Raw genomic sequence first — 22,874 nt, forward strand, 5'->3', positions numbered from 1 at the left:
TGCACCAGGCGGCAGTGTAGCCATAATTGCCAAATCCGAACTGCAAATCAGATCCTGCTCCATCGAAGAAATAATAGGTTATGAACTATTACTAGCCAAATTCGCCACTGACCAGAAAACTACCTTCAACTTTGTGGTCATTTATCGATCACCTAAGACTAACACCCACCCAGACCTAGACATACCCTTAACTGCTAGCTCCTTTTATTAAACCCAACACTAAATGTATCATCCTCTGTGATATGAATCTAGGATTCAACGACAAGAACGACACTAAAGCATGAGCCCTTCATACAGCACTTAATGACATGAACTTCACCCAGTTGGTGAACGCCTCTATGCATATTAAAGGTTAAACACTGGATTGAATATTAACGCTCAACTCCACCATATCCATCAACTCAATTACACCACTTGACTGGACCGACCACCATAGTATCAATTTCTCCCTCACCAGAAAGGTTACTAGCCCCCCTAAAACCAAAGCTACCGACACCTATGAAACAAGAAATATCTAGAAACAAACTGCTGAGAATCTAGCGCCCATTATAACAAAGGCACTGACCTCAAATTCGGTCACCAGCAACAACCCCGCCCACCGAGCTGAGGCTTACCACAATAGCCTCACCACCAATAGTGACACTGTAGCTGCGCTAACAACAAAAACTCGACGTATGAATAAACAAACAAGCTTTTGGTTTAATGAAGAACTAGTTACACTAAAACGAACTAAAAGAGCACTGGAACATATTAATAAAAAAAATCAACAACTAAAGAATCTGCTAATGCCTTTGGCATTGCCAACAAAGAATACAAAACCGCCATCATCACCCACAAAGCTAAATTATATAACACCCGTATCAGCAATGCCACCTCTAACACCAAAGAGTTATTCTAATACCATTCAAGACACTACTCCTGTTAACTCTAGCAAGGAATGGTGGACAACTATCCAAAATGTGTTAGCATTCAAAATTGAACTACTTCAAAAGAAAATCATCACTAAAAGAAATAGCCTAGCAAATAAAAATGTAACAAATACTAAGATTCACCAAACCATAGATAATATTAATTTACAATTCCAATTTACGGCAGTTACCCAAGATCTAGTAGCTGACACCATTGCCAAACTAAAAGCCTCAAATTGCAAAGGGGACAACTTCCTCACCCCTACCATCACCAATGTGGATGCCTCATTTAACATCAACATAGTCCCATCAAGTATAAAACAGGCATGGGTGACCCCCTTGTTAAAAAACCCATCCCTGGATGCAACAGTACCCACCAACTACCGACCTATAACTACGGTACCATTTCTGCTCAAAATCATAGATAAAATAGCCTATAATCAAATCTAAAACTACATTGAACAAAATCAGCTTCTTGGAGGTAGACAATCCGGGTTTAGACCCAACCATAGCACGGAAACAGCCCTCTTAGATTAGAAAATTCAGATAGGCACCATCAGAGACTCAGGCAAACTAGGTATACTACTGCTGTTAGACTTCTCCGCAGCATTTGACTTAGTGGACCATGACAAGTTATGTGCCACTCTGGCAAACAACTTCTGTTTTTCTAATAATCCCACCCTCTGGGTTAAATTCTTTCTAGCCAAACGCACCTTCAGAGTAAGTATCGGCAAAGAAGCAGCCGATCCCATACCAGTCCCCATTGGATTCCCTCAAGGGGCCTGTCTCTCACCCACCTTCTATAATGCCTATACCAAGCTCCTCTTCTCGGCCCTAGACGATATGGGTGTCATCTATACGAACTTTGCAGATGATACCCAGATCCTCATACCGATCTCAGGTGACTATGAACTGGATACCATAACTATTAACAAAATCAATGCAATTATCCAAAATTGGATGGCATTCAATAGTCTTTGCCTTAACGATGAGAAAACAGAAATTCTCATTGTGGGTTCCCAAAGTAAAATCAATGCGCTTCACCCGAACTTCTCTACTATCAACATAGACGGCGCATCAATCCCAGAATCAAAACAGGTCAAAACCCTAGGAGTTTACTTGGATTGAAATCTAACCATGACCAGACATGTAAACGCCCCATCATCATCTACACCCTATACTTCCAAACTGATCGCCCTCAGCCGACAATCCCTCATGCCGACTTACTGTGTCACTCTAGCCAGAGCCCTAACACTTTCCAAGTTGGATTACTGCAATGTACTTCTACTAGGGACTAATAACTCCAACCTAGGGAAGTTACAACTAATGCAAAACAAAGCGCTCCGAGCAGTATTAGGAATCAAAAAGTCTGACCATATCTCCAACATCCAGAGGGAGACCCACTGGCTACCTATTAAGGCACAAATCATATTTAAGTCACTATGCATAACTTACAAATGTCTGTCCAACAATGCGCCTATATACTTAAACAAATCTATAAGCAAAAAAGTGTCAATGAGGACGCTTAGATCGAATCACAAGTCCCGCTTGGATGTCCCCCGTTTCAAAAGTTCTAGAGCAGGAGGTAGTAGCTCTTAGTTATGGCCCCTAAACATTGGAACAAGCTCCCTCTTAACATCAAAAACAAAGTATCCTTCCTCTGCTTCAAAAAATTACTAAAAACTTGGCTATTTAACCAATACTAGACAACTCTAACTATTGTAACTATTGTAAATATTATAAATGTGTTAACATTGCAATTGTGTAATTTTGTATTGGAAACTGTGTAATCTGCACTACAAGCTGTCTGCAACAATGCTGTGATACCCGAAGGTTTGGGCGTTTAACAAATGTAATAAAATAAATTAAATAAAAAATCAAATAAATACAATGTTGCCTAACACTGGTGGCAGCGGTGGGGTATATTGTAGAGTTGTTACACTAAGAATTTACTTTGCTTTTGTTCAACTAAAAACCCTTCACAAGGCTAAGCTCCACTAGAAAAGCAATTGTAACATGCCAAATATGGATAACTTCAGTCAGGAAGCCCTGATCATTTTGACAGTAGAGCAACTGAAAGAAATGTGTGAAGTCAGGAATCTCTCTGTCAAAGGAAAGAAAATTGCACTAATTGCAAGATTGTTGAAATATCAAAGTCTGGGTAGTAGGCCTGTCACACCTACTAACCCAGAAAATGTGGAAAATGATATTGGGGATGATAATGCAGAGTCTAACTCTGATGTCTTAGAAGAGTCAGAAGAGGGAGAGGAGTATCAGGAAGAGAGCCCCCCTTTGCCTCAACAGGCCCTTTTGCTTCAACCTTTAGCCACTGGGAAAGGAAACAGGAAGACCAGACTAGGAAGGCCAGAGAGCTCACTTTAAATGACTCTCAGTGGGTTGTTACAGAAGAACCTTTAACACCAAGTCCACAGGAAGAGCAATCTTCTACTCCCAGAAATAAGGAGACAAAGACAAAGGGGAAACCCAAGGTCTCAGGAAACAAGAAAAGTAGCACTCCTGTGCACCAAACCAGGACATCCCAAGAGGACAGTCCACAGTCACACCTGTGACTCCTCCACCAGCTGAGGCTGAGAGTGAGGTTCAACCAGAGGATGGTGAATCAGCTACAAATGACACAGTGCTGGAAGAAGACCTTCCCCAGTTGTAGATCTGGATCCTAAAGACCATACTGAGCTGCTGACTTTGCTTGCAGAAGGTGGCCCCTGTAGGGCAGACTTCAGCAGAGGTCAAAGAGAGTGTCCTACTCTTGAAGTACTTCACCAACAGGCAGCTTCCCAGCAGGAAGGGCAAGAGCCAGGGAAGCACAGGTTGTACTGGGAGGATGGCATCCTCTACAGTGAACCTATTGAGTCTACCTCGGGGGACTACAGAAGACTTGTAGTGCGTTAGGAGGTAAGACCTCAGTTTCTACAGTTAGCCCATGAGATTCTTTTAGCTGGTCACCTAAGCTTTAAGAAGACCAAGGAAAGGATTTCTCTGTATTTCTACTGGCTTAATATGGGGTCTGATGTAGATAAATTCTGTAGAAGCTGTCACACTTGTCAGACTTCTGGCAAGAGTGGAGCCATGAACGTGGCACCTTTGGTACCTTTCCCAGTGGTGGGAGTCCCTTTTGAGAGGGTAGGAATCGACATTGTTGGTCCCTTCGACCCTCCCACATCTTCAGGCAACTGATTTATATTGGTTGTGGTAGACCATGCTACCAGGTATCCTGAAGCCATACCTATGAGGACTGTTACTGCTCAGGCAGTGGCTAAAGCCCTCCTAGGTATTTTTCCCATGATTGGTTTTCCTAAGCAGGTTATTCAGACAGGGGGGGGGATTTTATGTCCCACTACATGCAAGCCATGTGGAAAAACTGTGGAGTGACCTACAAGTTCTCAACAGCCTACCATCTCCAAACCAATGGGTTGGTGGAGAGGTTTAATAGAACAATGAAGAGCATGATAGGTGCCTTAGAAGAACCCCTTAGAGAAAGTGGGACCTTCCACTGCCATGCCTTCTCTTTGCTTATAGAGAAGTCCCTCAAGAAGGGGTTGGTTTCAGCCCCTTTGTGCTCCTCTGTGGTCATTCGGTTAGAGGTCCATTGGCCCTAATCAAGGAGGGGTTGGAGAGTGCTCCTTTCCACAAGCCAGTTAGAGTCACTGACTATGTGTTAGGTCTCCGAAGGAGAATGACACACTGTTACGCTCACCTGGTCTCTGCGGAGGTGTTGGGGCATGGTTGCAGCCCTCCCTGAACTTGAATCACCCCCTTCAGGCCTCTCCCTCAGTAGAAAAGCTGTGAGCGGTGGTACATGGTGATACTGCTCCTGCGTAGAGATAACAGTGTGCGAGAGCGTCAATCTGTGATTGTTGTACCTCTCGAACCCTTCACCCCAAAGTACGGTTTCTGCAAGCATACGCCGGCCCAGAAAGCTCACCTGTGAATTATGAAAGATAAGCTCTCCGTCCTGCTACTTCTGGCGCGCGTTTAATGGGATCTAGTTCCTTCACTGATCCCTGATGAGGATTAGTCCAATCCAGCTGCGACTATGCTTCTCCTTATGATTGGTAAGTCTTTCTTGAGCTCTTGTGATGCTGTTTGTTCTGTTTAATGTCTTTATATGTTGCTTCTATTTAGGGCCACAATAATGTCTCTCTTCTGTTTTCTTCCCTTAGATGGAAATGCGGCCTCAATGCAGCTGAGAGATGCGAGACACGGCCGGATGGAAGATGGATGCTACCACAATGTTCGACAGCAGGGAACTGATGGTTTAAGGAAAAGCGTGAATTATGGCGAAGCGTAACCTTAAACGGACTGTTTTTTCGATGTCTAACCTTGTCTTCTGTTTTTCCTTGCAGGCGCTGCTGTCGACGATGGAGCGTGTCATGCTGCGGTACGAAGATGAAGATTTCGGCGTTCCGGAAAGTGTAAAGATGAATACTTGGTTCGCCAAAGAGATGTACAGGTAAGAACAGCTTCCCCCAGTTGGTAAGTATGCTGGCAGGAAGCAGGATGTCCAGGAATCCGGTAAGTCTGACCTCAGGCGACGGTGAGCGTTATGCTGCTTGCAAGTACAGAATAACGCGAAGCGTCTGTCTTGAGGATCGGGGTAGCTTATATAGCCGAGATCGTGGGCATGTCCAATTGGGCCGGCTTACCAGCCACACCCTGCCACTCCTAGAGAGTGAGCACGTGCGAAGGCAATCCATTAGCAGCCACACCCAAGAAAACCCATGGGGCTGCTTAATGGGTGGAATGTTCAAGGTTAATGCATCCGGCTTAATGGATGGAATGTTCAAGGTTAATGCATCTGAAGTGCTATGTCCATAATAAAAGCTTTTTGGTGTTAAATGGATGTTCTTGTTTAGTGGACAGTGGCCACCCAGGTCTCTTGTGCATGCAACCCCTGCATGCCTGTGTCCCTGACTTCATGACCATGACACACACATGATGACAGAAGCTTATGATAATGTGAAAGCAGGTCAGGCTCTGGGGAAGCATTGGCATGACCAGAAGGCCAACATGAATGAGTTTACTAAAGACCAGCTAGTTCTAGTGATGGTACCTACAAGGCAGGGTGCTTTACAGGACAAATGGATTGGACCCTCCAAGGTTGTGGGAAAACCTGGAGATGTCAATTATTTGGTGGACTTAGGCAATCCTATGGAGGCCCCTGGGGTCTTTCACACCAACCTCCTATAGGCCTATGTCTCTAGACCAGACCTGGGAGCTTTGCTTCTAGCTTCTGCTCAAGAAGAGGAGAGTGGACCTCTACATAACCTCCTCAGGGGACAACTTTAAGATGGCAAGGAAGGAGTAAATCTCCCTTCTGATCTGACACTGGAACAACAGGAGGAGTGCAAAGTTCTGTTAAATCAGTTTGCCCCTCTGTTTTCACTATCACCAGGCTTGAACCCTTGGACCCAGCATGAGATTCTCACTGGTGACTGTCTACCTGTCAAAAGCAGGGATAACAGAATGTCAGACCATGTAAGAACCCACATAAAGGAGGAGGTCAACAAGATGCTTGATCTCAGGGTAATAGATCCCTCTACAAGTCCATGATCTAATCCAGTTGTACTAGTACCAAAGGCAGGATCCAAGGAGTTGAGATTCTGTGTGTACTATAGAGCTCTTAATGCAGTCACCACGACTGATGCCCATCCTTTACCCAGAACAGATGAGCTGGTTGGAAACTTGGTTCAGCCAAGTACCTCAGTACATTTAACCTCAGACTATTGGCAAATAGCTCTGACTGACCATGCCAAGGTGAAAACTGTATTTTCAACCCCAGGAGGCCTCTACCAGTTTAGGATTATGCCTTTTGGACTACAGAATGCACCGGATACATTTCAAAGGATGGGAAATCATGTTCTGAACAGGATGGAGGACTTGTGCATGGCATACTTGGATGAAATTGCAGTGTTCACCCTTATTTGGAAGGGACATATTGACCACTAAGGATATGTATTGCAGGCCAATCTGACCATAAAGGCAAGTAAATGTCAAATTGGTCAGAGTAAAGTGGTCTACCTTGGACATGAGGTAGGAGGAGGTGAAATAAGGCAATTGCCTAGCAAGGTACAAGTTGTACATGACTGGGCCACCGCTACTACTGAAACCCAAGTGAGAGCCTTTTTAGGTCTCACGGGTTACTATACAAATTTCATTGAGAACTATGGTACCAAAGCTTCTGCCTTGAATGTGATCTCCTCACCCAAATTCCCCAAGAAGGTCAGATGGAATGAGCAGTGCACTACGGCATTTAAAGGACTTAAGAAAGCTGTTTGTCAAGCTCCAGTCTTAGGAGCTCCTGACTACAACCAATCTTTTATTGTACAAACAGATGCATCCAATACAGGTATAGGTACAGTTCTGAGTCAGCTAGATGAGAAAGGCAGGGAACACCCAATCTGCTTCATTAGTAGAAAACTGAAGGAACCTGAAACAAGATACACAACCATAGAACGTCAATGTGTTGCCATTGTGTGGTCTTTGAAGAGGTTTAGACCATACTTGTATGGATCTACTTTTGTGATTCAAACAGACCACCAACCCTTGAGATGGTTAATGCAGATGAAGGGGGAACATCCTAAATTGTTAAGATGGTCAGTCAGTCTACAGGGGGGTTTGATTTTACCATAGAACACAGGTCAGGGTGTAAACACCAAAATGCTGATGTCTCTCCAAAAAGTATGACCGACTGCAGTAAGGAGATTCATCCAGGGGTGGATTAAATCCTCTTTTCCCTTAGTCTAAAGGGGTGGGGGGGAAGAGTGTTAGGGAGAATTAAAAAATGTGCTAATTCCGCTCTAGCTTAGAGACCCCCAACTCTTTTGCTGGACTCTAGAACTTTAATTTCTTGCCTGGAGAGAGCGAGACCTTTTTTCCCCACTCTCTCATGTATTTTAATGTGATTTTGAACACTGTCGTTCTTTTGGTTGTGGAGTCTGACAAACTCCATAGGCATCATCTTTTTACATTGTGTCACACAGCACCTTCAGTGCAGTGACACAGGGAAGTCTTTTAGATTTCCTAAGGTTTAAATACCTTCTCTTGAATTAACTACTGTTTGCAAGAGCAGTGAAGTGAAATTGACTTTGCCTACACTTGTAACTTTCTAGACCCAGCACACACTATCTTACAAAAGGGTGCTAGAGGGGTTACTTAGTATCCCCTTTGTCTAGCTTCTCATGTAACAATTTTATGTTACCCTTTCCTCGATGAATGGCTATTGGCAGTGGTTTACTTTTAACTACCGTGGTGTGCATTTACCACGGGCTACGGTCACAGCTGCAGTAAAGCACCCAAGGATGCAATTTTTGTCAAAATGGCACCCGTCTTGTTTTTTTGGCATTTCTTTGTGTAAAGGTCTTTCTTGAGATTTACTCTGCGTGCCAAACAAGGTTTGGTCCCTTTGTTTGTTTTGTCTTTGGCGGGATTCACGAGTGAAGGCCGCTTCTGGCTCCAGGGTGTCTGGCAGGGGCAGGAAGCGAGGGAGGTGCCCGAAACTCCCTTTGCTTAATCTCCTAAGAGACCAGAATGTACTCTTAGGTGATTGGCTGGCTGGCTGTCCGGCAAGGACAGCCACCCTGCTGGGTGACTGACAGCTGGGCTGGAATGAATGGGAGAAATCTGCATAAAAGGCAAGGCTTTTTGGCTTGGAAGGCAGAGTCGACCACTGGACGAAGGAATCAGAAGAACTTGAAGACACCTGCTGCAACTCCTGGACCGTTGGTTTTCCCGGTGAAGCCCTGCTGCTGTGCTGAAACTCCAAATTCGTATCGACAGAGAAGCCCCTGCAAGGACGACTTCTCCCTTTGAGTTGGTGGGACCAATCAACTCCAAAGTAAGCCACCTGGACATCCTTTCAGAGCTGGTTGAAATTCCACTATAGTTGCTGCTGGAACCAAATAGCCAGGGAGAGGAACACCAGATCGTGTGTGTTGCTTTTGAGCTGGCCAAGAGCTCAAGGATGATCTTCCAGACTCCCAGGAAGCAGAACTGTAGTATTGCTATTTGCGGTAGAAGCTGAAACACTGAGTGCCACTTGTTTGAAGATTACTGGTTGCAAGTGGTGATCTTCCCATTGCAGTCCCCACAACTGAGGCCCAGGAACAGCAGGATCTGCAGAGCTGCACAGCAACAGAAGTTATCTGCTGCACTTTTTCTTCAACCTAAAGGTACTGTAAAGTCTGAAAGAACTTACCTCTTGTTGTGCCACCTTGCTTGTCCTCGTTGGAGACTTGTCTCGGTTGCCTCTGTAGAGTTGCTTACAGCTTCTTTATCTCACAAGTCTAATCAGTTTATGGCCCTACTTCAAATTGCTTCGACTCTGTGCAAGACTTTTACTTACCTACAAGAAGTGATTCAGTTCACCTTGACTTTCGCTAACTTAACACTGGCTGGCCTAGGCTCCCTGATTGACTCTTCTCTCCTCTGCTCAGGTGTTGTGCCCTCCTTCCAGGAAGGGATTAACTCATTTTGAATTGGGGGTTACCAAAAGTACTTAGCTGCTTCAGAATATTTGTGTGATCTCTTGTTTCGTTCTAATAACCCTTTTCCTTTGACATATTCCCAAATCTGATCCTAAATGCAACAGTGATATATTAATGTCCCCAGCATCCTAACCACTGAAGTCACCTGAGGGTGTAGGTAAAGTCTGTGGGTCATCCCAAATGGGTACTTGCTGATTTAGAATTATTAAGAGTGTGTATTTGTGTATTCATATTATATTGCCCCTTCTGAAGAAGGCTTACTCTGACTGATAAATTAATAATTTTTTAACCAAGAAACCTTGTGTGTAAGAGTTTATTTGAATACTTGTCACTGTGAATCACTGTGTAACTCCCCTACTATCAACGTTGACTGGCTGACTCGCTACCTTATCAGGCTGATCGGTAATGTCCTCCTCTTCAGTGGAACACAACTCGTCTCCCGGTTCCCTTTCTTCCTCACCTGAAGTCGAAGAGTAGTTCAGTTTCTTTCTCCTGGCGTGCAGAGCGGGTACTCTTTTCTTCTTAAGGAGGTAAGGTTGGCCTCGAAAGGAAGCCACCGCGGCTCAACAGTGGAGGCACGGTGACCCCCCTCCGCGAAGGACAAAATACGAAGTGAGGGGAAAAGCCAACGGCGTAAAAACCCCTCGGAGCACTGAAGCACGCTGAACCGGGACCAGAAAAAATTGTGAAGGTACACGCTGCAGATCCACTAGAGGTGAGTAAGGGGGTGAGCGACTGAGAGGCAAGTAAACGATGAAAGCATGGGAGAGGCAGTGAAGGTAACCAGGGGGGAGGAAAGGAACCCCAGTGACGGAAGGAGAGGTAACCGTCAGGGAAGAGCAACTGAGAACGGGAGGAACGGAGAAGGAATGCAGTATCCAGGAAGAGAGAGAACAAGCAACAGGAGAAAGTAGGAAGCGGGCAGAGCACCGCCAAGAGGAAAATGTAGATGAGCGAGAGCAACTAAGGGAAATCCGAAGTTGCAACGCGCCGAGTCGCCTAGTGTAGAGTGGTAAATACACTTTGGCGGCAGCCATGTTGGAAAAGACTAGGCCGTTTGCGGCGTCCACGAGAAAACGTGACGGCGCAGTTCAATGGCGGCCAAGTTTCCACCTCTTCCATAGCCGCCAGTAACTCGTGGTCGTGACACCTACAGCTCACATTGACCCCTCCTGAGATAAGCCTGTCTGCACAATCACGCTACCAACCTGTGCAGTACAGACGTATACCAGAGGTTGGGTTCCTATTGTCAGGAGGTCAGAGTTGTTGTAGTGCACCCAAAGGGTACTGCATACAATCTTGCCTAACACATATCTACTTTTGAGGATACCAGAGTGAATCGGAATAGAGAGAAAATCCGATTTACATAACCCACTTATATCATGCTGGTGAATCTTGGAGGTAGGCTCTTTTCTTACTCCACGGTACAGATCAGTGATGATTAGAGAGATGTCTATACAACTTATTGCATAATATGTTTTGCAGATTGCTGTACGATTAAGAACTGATTATTAAGCAATCAAAGAAGAAGAATTTAATTATTTGAATAATGTAGCATTATTGGGACAATCTCTCAGGTGAGCCTATACATATTGACACATATATTTCTGGTTACATTTAAACATGTGAAAACCAGTGGTTAATAGTGTTCAATATCGTTTATAGATACCATAGGGAAGTGGAAGTTAGAAGATTGACTCAAGCGTCTAAAATTTATGAAATTGCTGAATTAACCGCCTGACGGGAATTTACTTCCTGAAATGCGTCGAGCTCTTTTTAATTTTTGATGTATATGCATTTTTCAATTTCTACTTTTGAATTATATTGAGAATTCAATTGTGTATAATGTTATTCTACTAAACTTTATACAATGGGCAAATGCATTCATTTATGAGAATCGATTGATAAAAAATTCTAATACCTACTACATTGAATTATATTAATTATTGACTGACATCTATGCCAGTACACAAGTTGTGCAGAGGACGGGAGTGTCCACCAATTGCTGCCACTCTATTATATGTTATTGTGTATTAGCAACCTTTAGTGACAGAGCCGCATTTATTCCCACTGCACCTGTGAATTACTTTAAAGAATCATAAATTAACATTACACACTCCATAATTACGGTGTGAGTCCTATTCATATCCCTTGAGTTACTAGAGGTACCCTCAGGAGAAGGGAATCATTCTCCAGACCCAAGTTAATTTTTATAGTGGTAGGATCAGTTAGGGAAGTTTTGGACAGCAACCGTATTTCTTTGGACATTTACGACCGACTGACGAGCACCTTAGCTAGTAACATATGCAGGGACTACCCATAGTGATAGGGAAAGTTAGGCCATATAGTTTTACTTTAATAAAATATTGAGAAAAACGTCCTCAGCGTGTCTGCGTCCTTCTTCTGAAATGCCACAGCACCAACCCGTCCTGTTTGCCCACGGTTCTTCAACATTCCACCTCAATGAACCAGTGGTGTTGCCCGTTTTCTTCAATACCCTGGTCTCCCCGGCAGAACGATCCTTACATTTCTTGGACGTCCTCTCTCAAAGGCTTCAATTACCAGGTGGATTTCATCCTGCATTTCTTTCTGCCACTAACAAGTGGGCAGATCTCTCCCTGGCAGACCCTGAGTTCATTCCACCAGAGCGATAGCCACCACTACGGCTTTCCTCTCTGGGGTTCCCCTGCTAGGCATCAGCAGGGCAGCAATCTGGAGGTTGGTGCACATGTTTATATGATTTTACTGCATCAACAGGGATTCTGCAGCAGATTTCAGAGTCGGTCAAGCAGTTCTACATGACCTGTTTGTGTATGGTCAGTGTCTACTGTGGTAAGTGTTGCTACAAGGAGCTTGCCTCTGCCCTTTGGAATCATTAGTACAGCTTTGTAATCTATTCACAGCATGTGAATATATGTAAGATCCAATGCTGAAGAAGGAATAAGTTACTTACCTGTAACTCCTGTTCCCCAGCATTGGTATCTTTCATAGATTCACATGAGACACTCCCACCTAACTCTCTGGCTCTTCTTGGCTCATACTGCCACTTTACGTGCACTATGCTAAAACCTGAAGACTGTCTCCAGAGGTCGAGCTAAGGGAGCCCTTGCTATTGGCTGTGGGCAGTATGATCCAAAATGACTGTACTAGAGCACTAAAGTGACTCACGTTTTTCAGTTTAGATATAAACTGCTCTATGTTACTAATTGATTCCCAGCCTGACGACAGGGAATATTCACAGCATGTGAATCTATGAAAGATACCAATGCTGGAGAACAGGAATTACTGGTATTTTATTTATTCCTTAGAGATAGTAACCGGTGCCTCATAAGATCTAAAGGGCTCCATTACGGGTATTTTTGTTCTAGCCACATTCTCAACATAGAGGTGAAGCTAGTGAATTAACTTCTTAACATTGTGGCGCGCACACACAGACAAAACAGGCAGACCCCTGGGTATCAAAGTGGACCAGATGTTATACCAACAACCCCAATGTGGGTCAGGATAATGTTTTCACAGAATGTTTCAGAATATTATGGAACACCATGAGATGCCAGATAGTGCCATCGATGCAGTCATGCACCCTGGCTTCTTGGAAAGAGCTACCAGTAAGGTGCTCCACACAGAAAACTATGCCCTTGCCTGGGATGGACAGTGATCTCGGGAGGTGACCAACTGCACACTAAACCCGAAAGTAGACAGGTCAGATGATAGACATAATAGGCCCACCCCCACTGCCAGAGCCCTGCAGACCTGTTAACAGAGTTTCGGCTAGAAGATGCATGGAAGGTGCACCACCCCCAAGATAGACAATACTCGCATTACTCAGCCCCACAGAATTTGTATACAAGGCTAGATTACATGTTTGTTATGCAGGAGCTAATTGCAGAGACAATGGTAGAATACAAGGCGAGGGTCCTATCAGACCACTCACCGTTGGTCCGAATATGGCAATATCGACCCTTGAGGGCCAGCATCCCAACGTAGTGACTTAGAGCCGAAGCACTGAAGGACACAATGTTCAGGGAGGACCTGAGGGAAGAGATTGTAAACTACTGGGAGCGTTGAGTCGTCTGGTACATTATGGGAAGCTTTCAAGCTGGTGGTGAGAGGAATAGCGATAGCCATATCTAAGGTTGCAGGGTAGCATATTGAGGGAATTACGGAAAGCTGAAACCAAGCTAGAAAAAGCCCAAGAGAGGGGGGCAGCACGAAGGAGGATGCCGAAACTATTAAACTGCAACAGGAATGTGTAGAACACTGGGAGAGATTATGTAATTTAAATTATAGGAAATATGTAGAGAGGCAGCATGCGGGTGGAGAAAAGCCAGGAAGGATGCTGGCTTGGCTATTTAAAAGAGAGACCCCCAAGCCCACGATTAGAGTAATACAAGGAAAAGACGGGCAATTGGTAGACACCCAAGTAGGGGTAAACCGAGAATTCCTTAACTACTACCATACCCTATATGGGGACACGGAAGGAAGTGATACTAAGGAGATAAAGGACACGCTAGAGGACATAGGCCTGTCACAGATAAGCGCGGCAGAGCGAGAAGACTTAGATGCCCCAATTACTCTAGAAGAACTGGAAGAGGTGGTAACGCAGCTGGCCACTAGTAAGACCCCAGGGGCTGACGGACTCCCCAGTGAATTCTACAAAATGTATAGAAAAGAGGTGCTCCCTCCGTTGCTAGCAATGCTAAATGAGGCATATGAGACAGGACGGCTACCAGAATAACAGAAGCGATCATCATCCCACTCCCCAAACATAATAAGTTGGGTACAGACTGCGGATTGTTCAGACCATTATCAATGTTGAATCAAGATAGCAAAATGCTTACGGCGGTGCTGGCAAATAGAATGAAACGGATTATTAATAAATAAATACACCTGGATCAAACAGGCTATGTGCCGCGCAGAAAGGTATCGGATAACCTTAGGCGACTCCACCGAGTCATAGAGCATGGAAAAAAAAGATTCTGGTGAGATTGCAATTGTTTCACTAGATTCAATAAAAGCCTTTTTTTTATCTTGGTCAAATGGCCTTGATTGATGACAGCCCTGACCAGCTACGGCATAGGACAAAGGTACCTTAAATGGGTCAAACTGCTATATAGTGCACCGCTAGCCAGGTTGAAAACGGGAGCGATCATCTCAGAAAAGTGGCAACTGAGTAGGGGGACCAGGCAAGGGTGCCCATGGTCCCCGATGCTGTACATCTTAGCATTGGAGCCCCTGGCAATATGCCTGAGGCAGCAATATGAAGGAATAGGGATTAACATAAAAGGGGAGCCACATTTGGTCTCCCTATATGCAGATGACATGCTACTGTACATAAGATACCCTGAAGAGAATATTCAATATATCCTTGAAGTGATGGAGAGGTTTGCGATGTTGTTCGGAATAGCAGTGAACCCCCACACATCATGTATATTCCCACTGGTGAGGTATGTAGGGGTCCCACAAGACCAATTACCAATCTTGCAAATACCATGGGAGCCTCAGACATTCAAATATCTGGGAATAGACATTTATCATACAGTAGAGGTACAACATCGATATAACACTGAGGAAGCAGTAAAAAACTTTGAGAACAGTATGAGATTCTGGTCCAAACTTCCTCTAGCAATGATGGGGAGAGGGGCGCTGCTGAAAATGGTCGTATTGCCAAGAATATTGCATTTTTTCGGGAACATCCCATACCTGATACCAAAGTGATTCTTTATTAGATTACAGAGCATATGTAGGGAATTCCTATGGCACGGGACCAGGAACAGAATAGCCCTTTGGAAGCTGCAGAAGTCGCATGATAAAGGGGTTATAAAACTCCTGAATTATGAGATCTACTACATAGCTAGTCAATTACAATATGTGGCCAAATGGTTATCAGAAGACCCGACCTCAGAAAACAGAGTGCGCCCTGTACCTCCTAAAAGAAATGATATGTCTATCTAAGCCAGAAGTGAAAGAGCGCTCAAAGATGCTGTTACTGGGCTGTCAGATATGGCGCAGAGCTTGTCAGGCCATGGAGAACCCGCCCCCATGTTCCCCACAGGTACCATTGGTTGCATTGACGAGAGGGGATGAACTATTTAAGGCGATTAGGAAACACTGGGACCGGTGGGAATAGCAACACTTGGAGATATATGGCAAGAAGAAGAGATTAAGGCATTCGGGGCGTTGGAAGAGGAAACAGGGTTACATGAAGGGCAATATATAACATACAACAGAATAGTACAGCGGATCAAAGACACATGGTCGGAAGTAACACTAGGAGAACAACCTGACGCTGCAGTAGAAACCATTGTTGATATAGCAGATGGAGGGCATGAGATATCCAGAATATATGAGCTATTGATGTCCAAGGTGGGTAAGGAAGTGGCACTCCTGAGATCAGACTGGGAAGAAGAAGCTGGGATACCCATGAGGCTGGGATACCCATGAGTGACGGGATGTGGGAACGGGCCCAACGGTTCCACAAAAAAGTGTCTAGGAATGCAAGGCTGCAACAAATACAGCTATACATAACCCATAGGGCATATATGACACCCCAGAGGATAGCCAAATTTAAAAATGCAGAAAGACAAACATGCCCTAAATGTGGGGAGGAAAATGTGGGGATGACACACATGTTTTGGGCATGCCCCGAAATTGGGAAGTTCTGGCAAGAAGAGAAAGGGATCATGCTTGATAGGGGGATTCCCTAGCCCACATAAACTGAAACATGTAAGCAAATTAAAGGATCTAGCATATATACTCGCCAAGCGTAGAATAGCCATGGGATGGAAGGCATGTAACAGACCCAGCATCGAAGTCTGGTGGAATGACCTCCAGAAATAGATTGAAGCTGAGACAGCAGTATGGCAAGACACGGGCAATAGAGGAGGGGAGGAAGAGGCAGAAACCCTGACAGCCTGGAGATATTTAGTGGCCACACTGAATGGGTCCACCCAAGATTGGCTGAGCGTTCAGGACTCAGTTGAGGACACGGGAAGAGGAACCGCTGTGGGAGACGTAGACGCGGAAGGTGAAGTGTAGTAGACTCATATGGGGATAAGGGTGAGCAGTAGACACTGAAGGATATGTGCAAATTCTGAAACGTCAAGACTTGTACTGCAAGGTTTGGTTGTATGTTGTTTGGTTATAATAAAATTCATAAAATTGTTTTTTTTAAAAAAAAGGTGCTCCACACAGGTACGTCCACAAGAAAACAAAATGCTTTGGCAAAAGGGACTGGGCTGATTGAGAGCAGCATGCAAGCGTGACAACATTTTCTGTAAACCAGTGCAAGACTTACAACAGGTTAAAAGTACATATTTATGAGCCATTGGCCACTACTGAGGACATTCTCTAGCAATCACTCTTGATTGTGTGGGCGAACCTAGACCACAGAAGACATGATGGCTTAATCCCAGCGGAGACCATTTTGAGAGGCGAGTCAGATATATCGGGCAAATCTTTAAGCCTATTTCCAGGCCTCAAAAAGTCAAAGGAAGTGAAATGGCAAAGGACAATGTTGGAAGTTAGATACAGAGATTCTAACTTTGACAACATGTATCTGAAACTAATCAAGAATGAGGGTAAGCTGACGACTTTGCTGTCATCTATTGCAGAATGGGCTTTATTATGACCAAACCGAATGCACTACGAAAAGAGTAAAAAAGCTAATAACATGGCTTAGAAGCTAAAAGCAATACAACATCATAATTTGATATCTAAAATCAGGGTGAGAACCGGGCGAGAAATGGTTAATGAGACCGATATGGCAACAGCGATTGTTAGATGACTTATACAAGGGAGATGACATTGACGAGAAAGCACAGAATCAGTATCCCAACTTGCGTATACCACTATCACTGAGAATCAACGGACTACTGAACAGTCAGTGAGGTCAGATGAGCCATAGCCACCTCTTTATTTTTTACTAAAAAATCCAGACAGCTTCTCAGGGGCACTGTTCAAAAACATGCAGGCACAGTTTGGAGTCCCAAGACCAGATAAATGAACTCTTTTTGTTAACAGACAAGGTAACGCCCACTATGGCTAGAACCCATATGGCAAACCATGCAAGGAGCGTACAGAATTTAGATTCTACAGACATATTGTATGTGGGTGCACACATGCTTAGAAATGTTCTGTTACTGCAGTTCTAAGAGTGAGCAAAACTTTAACCATACCAGAAAGGCAATGAAGTAAATACGCATTGCCAGAGAAAATGAGATCCCAGTTGTTCTCCCTTGTCTAGATGCTGATAAAGTATTTCACACATAATGGACAAGAATGTTATTAGACTCCTGATAAACATTTATTGCATCGGCCTCCACTTGCTTGCCTGGCTCACAGCTAGATGTAATCCCACCAAACATGTAGTTTAGTAAATAAAAACACTAACCTGAGAGTGACAAAGAGAAGAGAACCACACATAGTAGGCAAGAGGGTGCCTCTCAATTCTAGTTTTTGTTTTACTTTTGTCAATGCTACCTCTGCCTCAACAGTTTAGGGACAGAGCAAAGTGCAAGGGCATTGAGGTGGAAGGTAAGTGCTCTAAGATTGCATTACTTTGCAGCATCCTTCTGACAACCAATTTTTCTCAGAGCACCTTAGAAGGTTCAGAAGTTGAAAAGGTAGGAGGTTAACCAAAGGTTACAACATGTTTTCTGGATAGGATAGGAAGATTAGGATAGACAAGTGGTAGCAGGGGAGATGGCGGAACAGGGTTACGAGTAGGGAAACAGGTATGTTTTGAGGCTCTGTCTGAAAGTGGTGATGGAGGGTGCAGTGCGGATGTGAAGATGTAGGGTGTACCATGCTTTGGGTGCCCAATAATGGGTGAAGGATTGCTTTTGTGTGCATGTTAGTATGCAGAGTGGAATATGTAGAAGTTCCTGGCTTGCTCGTCTGATGTTTATGTGGCTGATGGGCTTGTTGTGAAGGTAAAACAGGGTTTTGTGGTGGATGGCTTTGAAAACAATGCGAAGTCCTTTGAAAGCAATTCTTTGAGCTACGGAGAGAGACTCTGTAGCTGGGTGAGAGCTGGTGTAATGCATGGATATTTGAGTAGGTGGAGGATGAGTGTGGATGCTGCCATTTGTATAGTTTCAGGGGGGGCAAGGGTGCTGATGGAAGTCCAGTGAGGAGAGCGTTGACATAGTCCAGTTTGGAGACAACCAATGCTTAGACTGCAGTGCAGAAGTCGTCAGGAGGAAGGGTGTGTCTAATCTTTCATAGGAGGTGTAGTAGTAGATTGCATGTTTTGGTTATAGCAGCTATGTGATGTGTGAAGGAAAGGTAGGAGGATCAATGGCGCAGTCAAGAGATTTGACAGGTGTGGAGATGGATTTGTCTGGGTTGTCTGTGGCAAGTTCTTTGATCCAGGGGGTGAATTTGGGATTGTGTCTGGGGGGCAGATGTGAAGGTATTCTGTTTGAAAAGGTTGAACTTGAGGAGTTGGATGGCCATCCATGTGGTGATAGGGCCACCAACAGGAGATGTGCCCTTCGATAACTGTATGATGTGCACACAGACCACAGCGAGCACCACATATGGTTTAGGTACTAACACAGTGTGGAAACAATTCCATCTTGCCCACTGCAATGCTAGCAAAATAGTGTATGTCATTAGGTGCTCATGCAACCGCTTGTACATTGGAATGACTATACGTAAGGCTAAGGTACGCATGAGTGAACACAGGAGCTGCCTAAAGAACAAAAATCAAAAAGCACCATTAGTGCAGCATTTTTTGGAGAGAAATCACACAAACAGATTTCAGATTGTCCATTCTCGTATCCAATTTGAAAGGCATGAATGTAGAAAGAAGACTATTAGCCATAGAAATGAGATTTTTAGAACCCAATCCCACATTAATGATCTGAATGAAGATCTAACCTTCATGCCTGAATCAAGAAGAGAACATGAGTAGTTTAGGCATGTTGCTTTAGAGGATATCATAAGTCACAAAGTAGCAGATATGCACCAAAAGACCTAACATACTCACCAACAAACACTGGTGGTATGTTCCGATAGAGATATGATTGCATAGAGGGATAGCTGCACCATATGACAAGGTTCGCCATATTAGAAAAAACATGTGTTTACTGTGTTCTTTGTATAACACATAGCGTCTTTCGTCTACATACAGCTTGCTGTAGAATTATGAAAGAAATGTGACACAGCTAACAACCCGCAGCACAGCTAAAAGAGCGTCACTCTAAACAAGCTTGCAGAGTAAATTTGAAGAAATTCGATACCTGGCACACTTCAATGAGAGCCCACATCTAAGATTAGTTTCAATGGCCATTTTGGGCTTTGCAACACTTCTAGAAATGAAGAGATGGCACGAGACACATTGGTCATTGTACAGCCTGCCGAGCCTCTTACTGTGAGAGTGCAGGCACTGTGTTCAAGAAAAGCTAGGAAACGCTGAGTACACGTACAGGATCTGTTACCCTGATAAATGAATTGTGAAGGGTGCTTAGCCCATAGGTCTTTGTTTGCAGAAATGTAAGTGTTGTTAAAAAAACACTGTACCACACGCAAGAGAACAATGTAATGAACGGCAGCAATTGTTATTTTTATTGTTATTTTCATCTTGCACGAGAGAGTTTTAGAGCCAGACCAACCAACACAAGTACTTAACACAATACAGGTCTAGCACCTTACACTATATATACATACTTTCAACATGGAGTATATGGTCGACTCATTATATGCATGGTCACGCTCCAGGTTTCAGGATTACGTCACTAACATAAGGGCTGCGCGCATCCTTTTCTGGGTTTCTGCCAACAATTCAGCACTAGCACCATGCGGGAGGCAGCAAGATAAAGATAAAAACGGCAAGTCAAAACTGGTGCAATACGTAGAGCGGTGCGATGCGCACAGAGGCGTACACATATTTATATATATTTAACATATCCTGGCCAACAATGTTGAAGAGGCTGTTATTATTACACAGATTAGGCTACGTAGGCATGGCATCCTTTTCTGCATTCATGTGCAGAGCAACACCATGCATTTCTATTTTGTATTGGCACAGACAGGTCACGAACAATTCGTAAATTGATGGCTGCAAGTGACTTATCAGAAATGTAAGTTGTCACCAGAAGATTTTTTCAACAAATTCGAGAAAAATTGCCACAATAGTTAAGACTGAGTTAAAGCGGTCCTCCCTCGAGATATAAATATATGTTCCCAACAATGCAAATGTATATATATCAATTTGAACATTTTAACAATATAAGAGCTCCTACCCCTTAAACTCAATGATACACATATGTTATTTTGTAATAGACACTCGGAACATACTACAGCCCCTGAGGAAAATCCCAGCAATCTTATGGGGGATTGACACATGTCGGGCAGCTTTATAGGAATCTCCATCATCCTTACCAGTGTTGGAATTATACACTACAGACCCTAAAACATTTTAAATAACTCAGATTAATTTGTACAGAATTTTGTGTATTTGGATTTTCAGGGCAAGGTTGACACGGGTGGTTTAATTGTGTAATGTTTAGATTATATTTCATTTATTGTTGACACGTATTTCATTTGTGACTGTTGATGTAGGTCTATAACAATTATCTCTCAGATGTTCCATACTTACATGTATTTATTAAAATGTTTTAATCAGCAATTTTACGGTAGCATTCCAATAAGTGCATGTCCAAGGGTATATTTGGTATTCCCTAGGACTTTTCTCAAAAGAAAGGGTAATTACCAGTAGCAGCTCTGTAATTAATATAGTCATCTGATCACGATATTTAAGGTGATAGTTGTGAGACAGCCTTGAGGGTGTGGAGTTGTGAGGGGGATAATATTTGAACATTTGTGTGTTGTCTGCATATTGGTGGGAATGGATGTTGTGTTCGCTAAGGGTCTATGCAACAGATTGAACATATAGTTTGAAGAGTGGAGACAGGGAAAAGCCTTGCGGGACCCCGTATTTGACTGGGTAGGGTCGGACCGAAAAGGGGGCATGGACACAAAGAATTTTCTGTCTGAAGGATGGAGGTGAAACAGTTGAGGACGGTGCCTGAGAGTTTCATCCTGAGGGATAGGATGTGGAGTACAATGTCAATATGACTAATCGCCTTGTGACCCATTCCTTCTTCAAACGCTTGTCTCTGTACTGAACTGTTACCCCCGGGTCTGGACATTATATAAATATAATAAATAATATAAATGGTGTGGTTGCTGGTTTCGAAGGCTGTAGAGAGGTCAGGGAGTACAAGCAGTGCTGTGTGTAAATTGTATGTGATGTTGTGGAGGTTATCGAGAATGTGAAGTGTGGCGGTCTCAGTGCTGTGTACAGTTCAAAAACCAGAATGGAAGAGGTTCAGTAGGATAATGTGTTGTTGCAGTTGGGTAGTGACGGGGTGGTAATTTTTGGGGAGTATGGGGTCGAGAGATTGTTTTTTCAGGAGAAATTAGATGTGTCCTGTTTTCACTGCAGAGGAGATAGGACCATGTGAGAGACAGGAGTTGATAGACAAAATCTATCCCTTTCCACTGTTACAGAGGAGGTAAGAACATTTGGGAAGGCATCAGTCTTTAAAATAAAGTTGATTCCAAAGGATATGCCAGAGCAAACGGGTGAAAGAATTATTTTATATACTTGTGTATACATAGCTCAAATGTACAAAATGGACTCTTTAAGGCAATTATAACAGGTGCATAGTAGGGTTGAGAGGATTGTGGGTTTCAAAAGAATGCGTCCCATATTATTATATTTCCTTAATTTCCTTAAGGTGCTCCCATTCAACCTACCTAAGGATGCATTTCCAGTTTAAAAGTAATTATACATTATACATCGTTGTGAGCTTCTAGAAAAATGCTGCCCAGAGAATATGCAAAATAGACATAGTACCAACAAGCTGTCTCTTTTTCCTTCAGGAAGAAGCACCCAGGCAAACTCTCCATCGTAGCTGGCGGCACCTGCACATGAACTCCCTGCCAACCAGACCTACAGGAAAAAACTAAAAACATTCCTTTTTAAATAAAATGTCGCACTAATATGTTATTTTGTTCCCCTTCAGGCTGTTGCATTTCCTCCTCCAGAGTGCAAGGATTGTGCCCCGCTTGAATATCAGACTTGGTTCTAGGCTGTTTACAAAGCTGCCTGACTTAGTGCAGCCTGTTAACAGCTCATGCAATGTCCTGTTATTCCTCTTGCATTGTTAAGCTCTTACTTCTTGCACATAGACTACTGATTATTTTTTTAAACTCTTGCACTGTCTCATGTCTCCTGACCTATGCACTTATTCTGATCAAAAAGTATCAAAACCTGTGAATGGTCATGTCCCTGATGTCCCCTCATTTTCTAGTCTCAAAACCCCTTGTGGGGGAGCCACGAGGAAACTTGTATCACAGTTGCTGTTAAATATACCAACAAAATAATAAAGATGGCTCTGTATTTAATCACTATCACATGACATATCAACAGCGGGCCATTTGTGGCTGG

At 43.7% G+C, this 22,874-nt stretch overlaps 1 protein-coding gene across 1 annotated transcript in view; it reads left to right on the top strand.

Moving 5' to 3' along the window:
• MTMR2 (myotubularin related protein 2) overlaps positions 1-22,469 on the top strand; it is a 1,647,725-nt gene extending 1,625,256 nt beyond the window's left edge. Inside the window, exon 15 of the mRNA XM_069639182.1 lies at positions 22,307-22,469. Coding sequence (XP_069495283.1) covers positions 22,307-22,393 — 87 coding nt within the window. The 3' untranslated portion in view covers positions 22,394-22,469. The remainder of the gene's footprint in view (positions 1-22,306) is intronic.
• Positions 22,470-22,874: the final 405 nt, after the last annotated feature.

The sequence above is a fragment of the Ambystoma mexicanum genome, chromosome 7q (assembly GCF_040938575.1).
Source record: "Ambystoma mexicanum isolate Mex_15411 chromosome 7q, UKY_AmexF1_1, whole genome shotgun sequence".
NCBI lineage: Eukaryota > Metazoa > Chordata > Amphibia > Caudata > Ambystomatidae > Ambystoma > Ambystoma mexicanum.